This window comes from Perna viridis, chromosome 8 (genome assembly GCF_037379345.1).
Source record: "Perna viridis isolate PV_CMFRI_1.1 ecotype Kerala chromosome 8, ASM3737934v1, whole genome shotgun sequence".
In the NCBI taxonomy this organism is placed as follows: Eukaryota; Metazoa; Mollusca; class Bivalvia; order Mytilida; family Mytilidae; genus Perna; species Perna viridis.
The window spans coordinates 10,161,856-10,176,962 of NC_142452.1; the positions used below are offsets into that span (position 1 = coordinate 10,161,856).

Genomic DNA, 15,107 nt, shown 5'->3' on the forward strand with positions numbered 1-15,107 from the left:
ATTTCCACTATTCGATAATTGAGCGACAAAAACAGAATGAGTCATTATAAGTGGCATTCGTATTTGCTTTACTATCGGTCTTAGTTGGGTTCATGCTGTACATTTTTCTGTGTTTACTTTTTTTCATTTTTTCCTTATTAAATACGGATTGATGTGTGTTGTTCCTTTGGTGTTTCCTGTGATGTCTTGTCCAAGAATTTCCCACCGTTTCACTTTCAGATTAAATCATTTGAGCTTTAGCTATGAAAGGAATTTATCCAAAATGTACACAAAACCAAAAGAATAAAAAATATTGTAATATCAATGATTCTTAGAGGAAGTTCAGTCGTAGTCGTTTATTTATCCTGTACTAGGTATTGAAAGTTTTAAATTTTATAATTCACGACGAGAAAACTTTGTATCGGAAGTTATATATTATATAACATTGTTGTTATTGTAAAACTTTGTGTCTTAAGCTATCGCCATCAATATTGTTAACTTAACGTCATTTTGAAAGTTACGCTAGCAGATGATAACGTTGGTTTTGAAGTTAGTGACAGGAAAGATCACAAACTCCTCATGTTGGGGTTGCTATGATCCTCGTTTTGCGACTAGAATAAACTTGATAGAACTACTCGCGAACTACAACCCTCCTCTAAATTTAAAAACGTACTGTTGCGTCAGGAACCTAGTTTATACAGACCAAAACCTTTTTACTACTCACTTGGTCCACGTAAACTTAATGTCATATTAACTCAACTGCGATGTGCATCTTCATTCATTAATGCGGACCTTTCCGATTTAAAGTAAATGTTATATCAAGTCCACGGTGCAGATGTTGGGCACTGAGTGAAGATGTTTATCACTTTTTCATAGAATGTCAAAATTCTTCTGAGATCCGAGAAACTCTTTTACAAAATTTAGCTGGATTAAATCTACCAAAAGAAATTAATGTTCATTTGATCACTATCGTTGACGAGAGTCCGTCAAGTGAAACTGATATAATTATCTTTGATGAGGAATTAATATACGTAAAAAATCGAAACGCTTCCTTGTAAGTTAAGTCATTTGTCAAAAGGGTGTCTACTGGTGTAGATATTTTTCCTACTAGTATCATTGTTGCTGTTTTGTATGTAAATGTCCATTAAAAGTTATTGCTGAATGGTTGCATGCTTCTGTGCTATATTGAAACTGCATTGACGGGGAGAAGACCATGTAGGTTGGAAAATTTTGTGTCATATACCCGCTTGTTCCTTGAGCAAATAAAAATCGTTATAAACTAAAACTGTGATTCTTGTCGTCCTTATGTGGGACTTTAAGCCGCTGTAGTTATAAATTATGATTATGTTGATGAAGAATTTCTAAAATTGTGCAGTAAGTAAACATATGTTCTACTTTCAAAATGCACGTGACCTCAGCCAATTATTGTGTATATTTTTTTCTGAAACCAGCGTTATGCTATTAATTAAGCAAACATATTCCAAACAAAAATCTGACATTTCTTATAATTCATTCCGAGAGGTTAACATTTAAGACAAATCTAAACAAAGTTTCAAAATTAATTGATTATCGTAGTTTGAACTTTAAGAAATAGTTTCTTTTGCAATTCAAATTTAACTAATGTTGTCAAGGTTACTGCTTGGAAAAGATAAATTGTGAATAACTAGAATTAGCAAAGGAACATATCGTCTAAAATTCAGAAAACTGATCGGACGATCATTTTTTACATTCTTTCGAGAAAAAAAATCGTGATAAAATGAAGGCAATATCAGAAAAACCTATTTCATGGTCGCCCTCACCATATCATTAATACATTCTCCGTTGTAATTCGTCGTCTTTAAGATAAAACATAATACAAATGAAAAAAATTGTTTAATCTGTCAATTATAATTCCTTGTTTTAAAGTACGTCTGAACTTCAATATAGTAAGACAATTTTATTATTGAAAAAATGACTTAATGTCGGATAGACACCAGTACATGCAATAAATCACTTTCAATAATCTTTTGAGATTTTAACTGTCAACTATTTTATTAATTATTTTGACCAACAATTTTAAACAAATCCTTCATTGGAGTAATATTGAACTTACATTATCAACACTTAAATTGTTTAGTATTTTGCGAAAATCTTTATTAAGAGGTGTTCTTAATGTTTTTGGTCAATGCATTTTTTAAACGCAGACTAGGGTGTATTTAATCGGTTGTCATGAGTTTAATAATGCTTGGCCAATAATAACTTAAATGTTAAAAATAAAACACAAACGTTAGTGACCGTATCTTTACGCCTAACCCAAAAGGTTGGCATTTGAATACTTTAAACGATACATATACATTTCTTGTAGTTAATTGAAGTGCCAGCAATACTTTCCAACAAAGCTTTATCGCGGAAGTTCCATGACTTCAGTTTCAATAAACACCCATTTTATTGATTTTTAAACAAAATAATCGAACCCACCCAACCCTTTTATAACAATTATCAACAATATTATTCTAATATACTTACATAAAGCAGTATCTTCATTGGAGATAATCTTTATTTTAAATGGTAATGACCTGTTTGTCGAGCGGAAGGGAAGATTGCATTATGAAACCAAAGCCATATCGATGCATGCACGTGTACTGTTTATTTTCGAACAATGCCAAACTTCCTTGAAATTCTCTGAAGTATATATATGACGTAACGTTTGTGTTACAGTAACCTAGAGTCAAATGTTATCTAAAACTACACCTTATTGGATGAATATATAACAATCCAGCGCGTGTTAGCATGCATGATCTTTTTTATATCAAGTGATAAAGATTCGGGAATATTTCCAACTTAAAAAGCAAGACATGAATGAGCTCTATACATACTACTCTCATAACAAAAAGAACGTACACAAACTAAGTGGATGACATCCTTTTCGCTTCGTTTTTTTAGTAAGAAATCCATGTATCAAGAATGCAGAAATAATACTAGTATTTCATCTATTATTTGTTCTACAAAAAGTAGTAATGTTTTTTAGAGGTAACTAACGTTACAAAAACATAGCATGGCTAAACCTTTGTACATAGTTGCTCATTCGCCAATCATTACTATGCCTGTGTAAGTAAATATACAAAAATAAAACATGATTTTGAACTGAAATAGAAAAAAATACAAACGTGGAGCGACGAATTACATAATGAACTTTTCGTTATAATTGTTTTCGATATCCGACTTCTTATTTCATGCAAATTTGAGAGAAAATAACAAGGGGACATTTATTTCTCTTGCCTATTCATAAATTTTAATTATTTAATTTCTAGAGATGCGGAACAAAGTAATTTTCTATCACTTACCTTTTAAATAATGATGTAACTATTATGTTATGGTGTATTCTAACATTAGGTTAAATGACAGCGTTAACAACTTTGCACCTGGTTAAAACATCATCATAATTGTCCTAATTGAAAATCAAAGAAGTTCCAAATATAACAGTATCAGAAATTATATGTAATTATATGAAATAAATTTATTTTTTGAGTTAACCGTTATTTCAATTTTCGTTCTACCCAATGACATTAACTCTTGGTTATTTTTTCATAGTACAACAAAATTTTCGTTTTGCCTGATTATTTTCTACCCATTATTAACGAAATTTAACAGCAGTGCTTCCTCGAAGTTAATGTACTTTTTTTTATTTGGACGAGAAAATTCTTGCTATTAGTGGAGTTAATTTTGTTTTGTTGTATTTAATCAATTTTAGTGAGAAGGAAAATTATGTAAAATAATTTTTGACGAACAGGTTCAATGACGTAATACCACATCTATCACGTTTGGAAGACGTATCAGATGAGTTCCTATTTAAAAAAGACAAATACCAATCATATTAAACGATACTTTATAAAGAATCTAACTATATGTCAACTAACTTGCTTTTTGTTTTGTTTTGTTTTGTTTTACTATTTTAGGAGGCGCAGAAATATAACTAGAAGGTATAATTCAATTTTTTCAACATTTATTGTGACTTAGTAAATGAATTATGATTTATATATTGGAAATAAAACTTACGTCACACTACAAAGATTTCAATACTTTATTAAATGCCTCATCTTCACCAAATGATACATGTACACAGAATGGAACAAATAATCATCAATGAATGTACTTATGACAATCAAATTATAACCAGCACAATTTTGGCAAAGACATAAGTGGGTTTACGACGATGTCGTAAAACCTGTATGTCGTAAACAGTAATTTCGTGTGACTACAGTTTATATAATGGAAATAAAACTTACGTCACACTACAAAGATTTCAATACTTTATTAAACGCCTTAATATAGAGCTCAGCAAAATATCATGTCTACTGACAAAGTTTGCAATGTGAAATGAATTTTTTACAAAGCTTATTCAACTTGTATATTACACAAATATAACTCAAATTCAACAATTTTACACCATTTTAGGTATGGAAAGAAATTCCTCTCTTTCTAAAGCTTAAGTAAATATGTATGCCTCAATATTAATAACCCATTGTCTATGATTGTGATCAAGAAACATTTTACAAATGTCATATTAAAACATAGGCAATATATAACATTATCAAACATGTTATGTAGTACTTGTATAAAACCATTGAAAACTATTTCATTATAAGCTCAATGAGTATAATCAAGTCCTTCAAACTCTTTAATACCTGTTGTGTACCCTGAAGGGGCCAACGGGTAAACATAGTGATTAAAAAAGACCTCCTTGGTCTTCCACCTCCCTATATACATAGCAGTATCTGGATTGCAACCAGCTTTTAAAGCTGCATTAGCCGAAAACACTTTACCGTATAACCCTTACCACCTAAACCAACTAAACTAATGGCTTCATTCAGTATTTTGGAAACTATCTCAGCCTTAATTGCTGTGTAAGCTTTATTTAACGACAAAAATACAGGACCAGATTCATGAGTGAAATCTTGAGTTCTACATATATACTGTTTTAATGCACATAAAGGATCAGTTTTTGGGACATCAGATGGAGGAATACACACCTCAAAGCCGGATCTTTATGAATCATTTTTTATGCCAAAAATGTAATAGTCACTGAATTATGAATTATGAATTATGAAATTCAGCAAAAATACTAGTATTGTCATTTAACTGTTCGAATTTAATGTTTTTGGATGCACAAAAGCTTTTAAATTTTTCAATATATCTATTATATATCTATTATACTGACTTAAAGTTTCCACCGTGGATTCGTTAAAGGTTCCGGTTGAACTCCCATATTTATGCATGTTTGTCTTAAATTGTTCAATTTTATTGGGGGGCTTATCGACATCTCCTTGAGAGTCTGAAACCAAAGCTTTGATTTCCAGTATGGAGCTAACAGGGTTGTCTCTGCTTGTTGCTCCTTTATAAGTCTCAATATTTTCGGAATTAAACAAAACGGTGGGTTCACATAATTGTTGTGTTTCCCCCAATCTATCTGGGCAATACAATCTACTCCCTGTGTTTCCGGGTCGTAGTAAAGACTGTTGTATAACCTCAGTTGTCAGTTTGCTATAGAGGCACACCTGTCGATTGTGTGTGGACCCCAGATTTTGTCCAGGATTTGAAACAGTTTTGGGTGTAACATCCAATCGGTTTGAAGCACCCTCCTTGAAAGGAAATCAGCATGTGTGTTTTGCGCTCCTGCCAAGTATTTGGCGGTTAATGTGACATTGTTCTGTAAAGCTTCCGACCAAATCAGAGCAGCTATATGAGTCAAATCTGGACTGGGACCCCCTTGAAAGTTTATATTCGCTACTGTCGACACACTGTCTGAGAGTATCAGATTACACTTTCCCTGTGCAATTTTTCGAAAAGCTCTGAGTGAGAAAAGAACTGCTACCATCTCTCTGATGTTCGAATTTTTGTAATGGAACTCGTACGTCCACAATCCTTGAGCCTCCTGTGTCCCGATAAATCCGCCTCATCCTACGGTCGTTTACATCATGTATACTTTTGATTATTAAACATAAACCCCATAAAATTTTGGGAATATTTAGATAAGGGTACATGATAAAATCCATCCTTAATATCTAATGTTACTAGCTTGTCAAAATCTAACACAAAATTGATATCTTCATACTTAAAGTTTTTGGTAGTAATACAAGAGTTTAATTTTCTAAAGTCTGTAATTAGCCTAAATTTGTTATTTCATTTTGACACACAGTTAATTGGCGAAATAAATTGAACACTATTGTCTTTACTAATAATACCCTGTTCTTCTTATCTTTTAAGCTCACTTGATATAAATACATGTTCCTTTGAATTGAAAGTTCTGTTTTTACAAGAAAAAGGTATTGGTACAGAGTCAAACGGAATATCTACACCGTGTTCAAGCCAACTGTTTACAGTATCTGAAGAACCAATATTTGTCCATTGTAGTAAGCACTCAGACGGAAACCCCATATTTAGGTAGAATCATCACGGTTGGGTGAATTAAACATATTACTGTCATCTTGTGAATTACGTGTATGATAGTTCATTCCACGACCACGACTGTAAAATCTGTTTGAGAAATAGCCACTTCGGCCGTAATAACCACCATATCGTCTTGGAATGTCCTGCTCCTTCTTCGTTGTAACCTTGGCTGCAGAAATTTCAGCTGCTGAACGCAAATTATCCAGTGAGTCACCTTTAAACTATTAGTGTTCTTTTCTAAACATTTAAACAAAGTGGCGGTATCACTATCAAACTGTCCCTTAACAACTATAAGGGCTGCATATTCTGACTGCAGGTAATTTACTTGTGCAACAAAAGTAGTATAAAGTTTTGTCAAATCATCTTCAGTTACATTTGAATCAAACGTCGCTAAAAGCTTTAAACCGGTTTCAGCATAACGGGCACACTTTGTGATAATATTCAGCTGTGGCTGATCTTGTCTCTTGATACCCGACATAGAATCTAACAATTTAAGATCAATGGGCAGTTTGGTTTTCACTAGGGCATCTTTAATGCATTCAAACTCCCTTTGATAAACATTAGAACTCCTGTTGTCGGCTGCATTAGTCTAAGGGACAGTTTTTGTAATATGCCGGCCAGACAATGCAAATGGCGGGACTTCTGAATCGAACTGATTTCTCTTTTTTTCAGACTCCAGTTGACCTAAACGTTTATGTAAATTCTCATTTTCTACACCCAAGTTATTTATTGCACGTTGCAAGCATTCTATGCTTTGTAAAATAGCTCTGTTATCTGCTTTTTGTTCTGTCTCTTGGTCATCCATGCCCGTGTACATGCACAATTTTGGCAAAGACGTAAGTGGGTTTTCGACAATGTCGTAAAACCTGTATGTCGTAAACAATAATTTCGTGTGACTACAGACAACAATTTTGTAATTCTGACTTCTAATTCTGACATGAACTTAGACTTTGTCATTCCTTTATGAACTATGACGTAGTTATTCACTAGGAATTGTGAAGTTGTACGTTTGAAAGAATCGATGATATAAGTTTATTTTGTGTCAAACCCCGTGCGGAAAGAACTTCTGAGAGAACTTTGTCATGTATAATGAAATAATGGAATATAATTGCTTGTGATTAAAGGTGTATTCGCAACTCTCTATATAAAAAATGTAGTTTGCATTTCTTGAGTTTAACATTTAATCATGCAAAATTTCACAAGATACAGTGTTATTAGTGAAAAATGCCGTCTTCAAACGCAATGTGCAACAATGTAACTGAAGAACAAAATATTTTAAATTTGATTTTTTTTTTAAATTAATTATATCAGCTTGATAAAGGTTCAAATCAATCTAAGAAATCGATCCTATAAATTAATAGTTTATATGTTAATCGTAGAACGTAGATAGATTATCAATTGAATCCACGACAAAACAATACTGACTGCTATAACGTTTGATGACAGGGAATTATAGTCAACAATTGAATTGACATTACATTATTTTAAAATTTTTTTTGTATATTGCTTTGATACACTTGAGGTTCTAATTTGTGGAAGAACATAAGCTCATTCTATAAATCATCAAATGTAAAGAAAATCGCCAGTATCGATTTGGTTTCAAAGAGGTGAGAATTTACCAATTGTAATGACATGAAATTTAAATTAAAGGGTGTGATCTGAACGCCCACAGCAACAAAAGAGATGTAGCTATTCTAAAGGGGTTTCTTTACTTCTGATGTATAAATTCATAACGAAACTCTTTACATGTAGCACGGATTGGGGTTTAACACTTATATAAGTACATTTAGATGCTGAAACTGCGCCAGAAGTCACTGTGGTAATTATATTTTTCGATATTCTGCGTTTTGTTTTCCTATTTGCAACTTTTGGGACAGAAACTGCTTATTTGCCTGGAGATCGTAATATCGATGTGCCATTTTGAAAATTTCTTTTTGTACGCAATCTAGTGGTTAATAAAATGACTCCTAATAAACTCAATTATTCTTTTACTTTTGTAAATTCAGAAATAGTAATAGCTACAAAAATTGTCTAGACATTTTTTCGAAAAATTTAAAAAAAAAACCTAAAACTCAGTTATTTAACAGAGCATTTCGTTGAAATTTAATTTTTGGCGTTTTCTGTCATTAGTAAGAAATCGCATCTTCGAGAGAACGATATCAATCTCAGACACATTCAAACTTCTTGTATGTTATTCAGGTTAATAGTCAAGGAAATCAAATTTTCATGATATGTCTGCTGCTTTTGACACTGTTTTGTCCACTTCTTAGAATTAAAATTCGAATCTAGGTGGTAGTGAATTATTTTTTAGTTATTGGTTTTTATACATTTTACGCGAATAACTCATTCACCACACAGACTGGTTCAGGTCTCACTAACCACTTCCGGGTCAAATGACCACCCCCCTATGTAGTACCAAAAACACACTGAACCTAGACATATGCATTGTAAGTGCATTATTTGCATGTATTATGATTAAAAGTAGTCAAAATAAAGCTAAGAATGTGTACTTTAAAATCATATATGTAATTAACTACAAAAGTGTATGAATATTGTTTACATGTGTGAGTAATTGGCCTCCATGTTGTCAGTTAGCAGAACAGGTAAAAATGTGGATTTTCAGTATTATTTATTCAAGTAAATTTTGTGAAGAATTTCTACTATCATCGTACCATTAGCATAATGATTTTGGAAGCCTAACTTTCCAAGCTTCGCAACAGTATGCAACTTTAAGATGTCATTTGTCCTGGGAATTCACAGTGAGACTTTGAAAATTACTTTTTTAACATGTAAAGTAATGGAAACGTTAGAAGTGGTTAGTGAGACCTCATTACATCATACAGTACACACTTTTCTAATAAACCAACCCTATAAGAACGTAGGCTTTAACTTAATAACTTTTTAGTATTTGTTCCAAACCTTTACCATGATTAAGATAGGTTTATTTACTGGGGAAAAGATAGATTATTTTTCCATGCTACATGAGAAAGTCAAATAGTCCCCGGGGTTGTGCGAGTTAGTTTCCTTGGAATAACACGTCTTTATGTGGATCGTTATGGTGTATCCATCTGCACCATGAAAACTGATATATTCAACGGGTCATAGTCTTCCTTTCTTCGTTTGTCTACCCCGGACTTGACTTTTTGTGAGCAACTCGGCGGGTGTTTCTAGAAAAACAGAGGACGCTTACCCTACTGGTGCATCTGATCCATGCTCCCAGTCAGTTTTTAGTGGAGTCCGAGTTCCTCATTTGCTTTTGTTACTTTGTATGTATGATTTTGTTACTTTATGTTCTTTGTTGTGTATGTCTGTTTTCCATGTTTGGTCTTTGTCCCTGGATTACATTCTTTTGATTACTGCTATAACCTTGGTTCCCTTGATTACTCTTAAAACTATGTGGAAGCGGATTCTGGATAAAAGAATATTACTTTAAAGAATGTCATCTTTTTAACTTTGATTTAATCAACTTTTCGATAAAGTGAAGTTGAAGGGAAATTTCTAAGCTAAAGTTTTTTTGTTACTATGAGTTTTTAACACAGAGAAATTAGCAGAAAAATTCATGTTAAGATACGTGTAGCTGTTGAAAACATATCAGACGCAGCATATATTTGATTTATAACGGACTTGCCCTTTGTGTGTAGCAAAACAAGCTTGCCCTCTGACTTTACGGTTAGTACTGAATTAAATTATCAGGATGCTGAGGTTTATCACAAAACTGATGATAGTTTTTTATCAAAATATTAATGATTATTCTTATCATGGATGAAATGTACATTACCTTTTAGTAATAGCAAACATCTCGACTATATGAGCTTTATCCTCTGTATGATACTTTGATTTTCGATTGACATTGATTATGTTTCTTAATTTCAATTACTAAACACTTGGAGACATATTTTAATAGATACAAAATCCATGAATAGTAGCATCTTCTGATTGAGAATAACATCGTATAAATACATTCTTTAGTACAATAAATACTAAGCATCACAGTCATCCTGTCATTTACTTCATGCTGTTTGAAAAGGTACATACATAAATGCAGTTATGATTTGTTATAAGTTTTCCTGTAGTCTTCAGACCATTAACTAACTACTTTAAACCATTACTTGCTAAAATAATGTATTTGTAATCTATTTTTGGTGACTCAGTGGATGTAGTTAAGCATTTTAACTATGTATTTTAACTTTTATAGTTTTAGTTTTAGTGTTCACTTGTACGCTCCTGTTAATAAAACTATTTGGAAAATCGTTTGTGATATTGTATAACTTATTTAATATTCGTTGTTTGCCAAAACAATTACTAGTATATATTCGGATGTTGATTGGTGGTTGTTTAAGGGTCACAATTTTTGGGGAATATCGTTGCAGTCTAATTGGCATTTCGAAATGTCTGTTTTTACAGGAAAGTAACAAATAATACCACACAATGTAAGATTCGAGGTTTTCTGCAAAATGAACTAAACTTCTTTTTTTTCAAAAATGATTGTTTTAACCTTTTCAATCACAAATAAAGACAATTAGGACAATTAATTATTTATAATAAAAATTCATTAAGTTGGAAAATTATTCCAAAATGGAAATTGATACGGAAGACCTTTTGCCATAGAAGTGTTTCCATTTTGTGAATGGATCTCCATCCCATCTACGCTTCAGTCTACACAGTAACGCTATAGAGAAACCAGTGGATATTTCCTTAATTACGATAAAGGATCATATCTTTCAGGATGCTCTTTCATTTCTGCAGCATTAAACAATTCATGCAACCAAGATATTGACAAATTTTCGGTTCCACGCAGTGATTCTTAAATGAAAAGAGAAATTAAAGATGGCGTTAATACTTTCGGTTGGTTATTGTATGTATAATTGTATCAGATATACCTCACGAGATTGCTCTATACAGAAAAGTATAATATATGATTAAGGTACATATGGTAATTTAGTAAGTACAACCTTATATTATTTCCTACCTTGACCATTTTCTCTGACTAAACATCAGTAAGACTAGCTTTGCTTATTTCAGTACCAATTAAATTAAAATATTGAATGACACGAAAAAAAAGTTTGTTTGTTTGTTTGTTGGGGTTTAACGTCCGAGCAGCAATATTTCAGCTATATTCAGACAATGAACATGAAATGGATGATAAAATGAACATGAAATGAAAAAAAGAAAGGATGGGTCACAAGGATAATAGGGTCGACAAATTTTGATTGCCACTGGAAAAAGGGGGGATGGGTAAGGTCTGGCAATTTAGCCTCCTGTGGCGGAGCGCAAAGGTTCCTACTCCTATCGAATACCACAGCAGGGTTCTTTAACGTGCGAAGAACGTGGCATCTTTCCCAACACGGTGCACCACTATGGTTTGCGGTCAGGTTTTCCGTATTATAGCCTGACAACCCCAGCATGTAACACGCCAGGGGTACCCCATTCCACCACCTGGGGCACACATCCCAGTTGCTCTGTGGGCAGAGCGCCTAGCCCCCGGCTAGGTTTCTGAGCACTATTTACTCGCCTTATACGACAAGCTTAGCGCTGCTGCAGGCCTATTCTTTTAACACCCGGACCTGCACGGGGCGAAAAAAAGGGGGAAATTATGATAAAAGCTAACATGAACTTGATAGTGTATTGGATATTTATTTCACAATGGTAAGATTCATTTCAAGTATTAATGTTCATAACGCTATTTTTTTTGTAATGCATATTACTACCCTCGTAATTAAATAAGGAATTAATGTTTCATCTGCAAGACCTAAGCGTTGATTTGTTAACAAATAATCAACCATAATCAGTATCAAAACTGTCCAAAAAATATATATAAATCTAGTTCCGAAAGATTGAATGATGTACAATGCAACAAATGAATTCCGAAAGGTTGAACGATGTGCAATGTAAAAAATAAAACCTCGGAATTTTAGATTTTTGTTTGTATGTTTGTTGTTTTTTTTTTAATTTTGTAATATTGCAAATTCGGTAAATAAGCCATGATAAAATTTAAGTCCAATAAATCTCACTTCTAAGCTGGTGAATACCCTTGGGAACCTTTAGTCCAACTGCAGTCAGACCATATATAACAACTATTCGAGGAACAGTACAATCAACGTATCAAATTGGTTGCTAAATGTTGAGACGAGAATTCCATCGTTTTTTTTTTAATATGTGACAGGTGAAACCTAAGACGTCTTCGTTTCTCGATGCTGCTTGATACGATGATAAAATCTGAATCCGACGTTTTTCGTATTTCATTGATTATGACATCATGAAATCGGTAAACTAGAACAAATTTACTTACCGGAAAATTGTACGTGAATAGTATATGTAGCAGCTATATTTTTTTTCAAATCACTGCGACAAGTAACGAAGCGCAAAAAATCTTTAACAAGTATAAATCACATTCTATCATTACAAACGGATGTTGAACTTATTTTTTGTATTTAAACAAAATCAGTCGTTTAACTGATAAAAAAGACCAATTTTTTTACACTTCATAATCAAAGTAAAGATAATTTACCTTAAAACTTATTACATTTAATTAAAATGATGCTATTGTTTTCTTGGCATCGCAATTCACAATTTCTAAAAGAAACATAAGCAGTAAGGACAGAGTCCATTCAAGCACATAAGGCAATCACTAATTAGAGCTAAGAATGCTTGGTTTAAAAAATGTACTTTTTTCTTCAATGTTCTCTTTTCTGGAAAAAATATTTATGTATTAATTATAAAAAAAAAATGAATTTGTTAAGCGCTTAGGTAATATTGTTCCTATAAAGGCAAAATAACAATAAAAAGGTTTTTTTAATTTGTAATATTAAAAGCTCAGTTTTGTGTACTTTTTAACGAAATTATAATAGGGCATTGAATGTGTTTTGAATGAGTTTTTACATTCATTTCACGATTCTTTTGTATATTCGATGGTGCACCATAACTGGAAGGACGGAAAGGAAGTTCAGTTCTTACACATGTTTTTGAGTTTTCCGTTTTTAAATCGTTATGAGGATGGATTGGGTGTGAAACCATAGATTTAATAAACTACAATTTGTTGATGATGCATGGCCTTTAGTCTCCTTGGAGGTATTATAATAACCTTTATGTGATAGGTGTGTTGATAGTGTAAGCAATGCATTGAAGCTTTACGAGTTTGGCAACTGTTGACATGTCCTAATAATGCTTTTTCCCCTTTCTTGATATTCTGTTGGAATTATTGTGAAATTCTTAAAATAGTAACTACATATCAGACATTGGACGTTTTACTTTAAATTTCAGAGTATGAATGCACCTATTGAAGGGATATTCGTGACAGTGTCCGTTTTATTGCTGACAGGAATGGTCACAGGAAGGCCTAGACGGCGGTTTTGTGAGTAAGTATTACTCCATAGATTTTCAAATATAAGAATCATATGTTTCATACTCGTCATACTTCATTTTCGTCTGTATAGCTTCATTGCCAAACTGATCAATACATGTCGGAGTTGCTGAATACACTGTTTTATCATCTTAACAATTTTTGGAAACAGAATGAAAATTATTCTCGTCTTGCTGGGTTAGAAATATAACAAAAATATTTCCCTAACTAGAAATAAAATAGCACAATTTCTCTCCTAAAAGCAAATTGGAGAGGTAGCGTACATTAGATAATTCAATTTATCAGTTTTCTGTCGATGTGTTACGACATTCACGCTTGATTCTGGTTCTACGTATTGCAGCTGCTGCAAATAAAAAGATAACCTTGCAAAAATGATAATGATTCAATGATATTATTACTATTACTTCTCATAACAAGATGAGTAATTCATACACTTTTAACCAGTTTTTAAACGCAAACAACACATTAGAAATGCGTGAAAAGCGGCACAAAAAAAATTGAATTATTCTCAATTCTAAACGAACGCCCATTATTATGTATATCTTTTTTCAATTATAATGACAATTTGTCAAGCAGTTCAAATGATGAAAATATGACGTTCATTGATAACGTACCATCGCTTGGTATAATCGACATGATTATAATAAATATCTCTTTTACGACCGGTTGGTAGGTATTGTAAACGAAATGGCTTCTTTTTGTCGTTGAACAAAAGTCACTTGATAAACGGAATCAGACATTGTGTGTTATACAACTACTACTGAAGTAGAAAGTCATCTAGTTACATAGTATCTAAAATATCTTAGCTAAAGCCGCCCAACAAATCAAAGTCCACCGTAAAGTATGTTCTATACTTTAAGGTTTGAATTACATCCAAAGATATAGAAAGAATTCTGTAAGAGCTTTGCTTTCTTTGCCGTTTTAATATCGTGTTTTTTGTTGGGATAAGAATTCATGGGAGTTCTAAGTATTAGTTTTCAAATCAAGCAGAAAATCAATTTTCTTCTTATTTAACAAAGTGTTTGGTTTATTCAAGTTACCGAAAACAGCATTAAACTCTCATGAATGTATCAAAAATTTTCTATAGGTCAGAAATTATTAGAAATGAAATTGATGAAGTTTACATTGGCAGGACTTTAATTGCTGACTTAACGATGGGTACAAATGACTAACTTACTGAAATTAAACCTTCCCAAATAGGAGTAATAAGAGAAATTGCTTCGTCCGTCATTTCTACAACTTATTTCTTTTTTTCAACGCTGATATTTCTCTCAAGATTTATGAGATATCGTTACAATTATGCACATTTATATAACCGTGTAAATACCATGTTACTTTTTTC

General features: G+C 32.5%; 1 protein-coding gene across 4 annotated transcripts in view; it reads left to right on the forward strand.

Annotated features, from left to right (window-relative positions):
* The window catches only part of LOC148609264 (uncharacterized), a 31,757-nt gene that overhangs the window by 11,947 nt on the left and 4,703 nt on the right, over positions 1–15,107 (forward strand). For all 4 annotated transcript variants that reach the window (XM_088541896.1, XM_088541895.1, XM_088541894.1 and 1 more), the window contains exon 2: positions 13,666–13,760. In XM_088541896.1, the coding sequence (XP_088398022.1) occupies positions 13,669–13,760 (92 nt within the window). In that variant the 5' untranslated portion in view covers positions 13,666–13,668. The remainder of the gene's footprint in view (positions 1–13,665; positions 13,761–15,107) is intronic.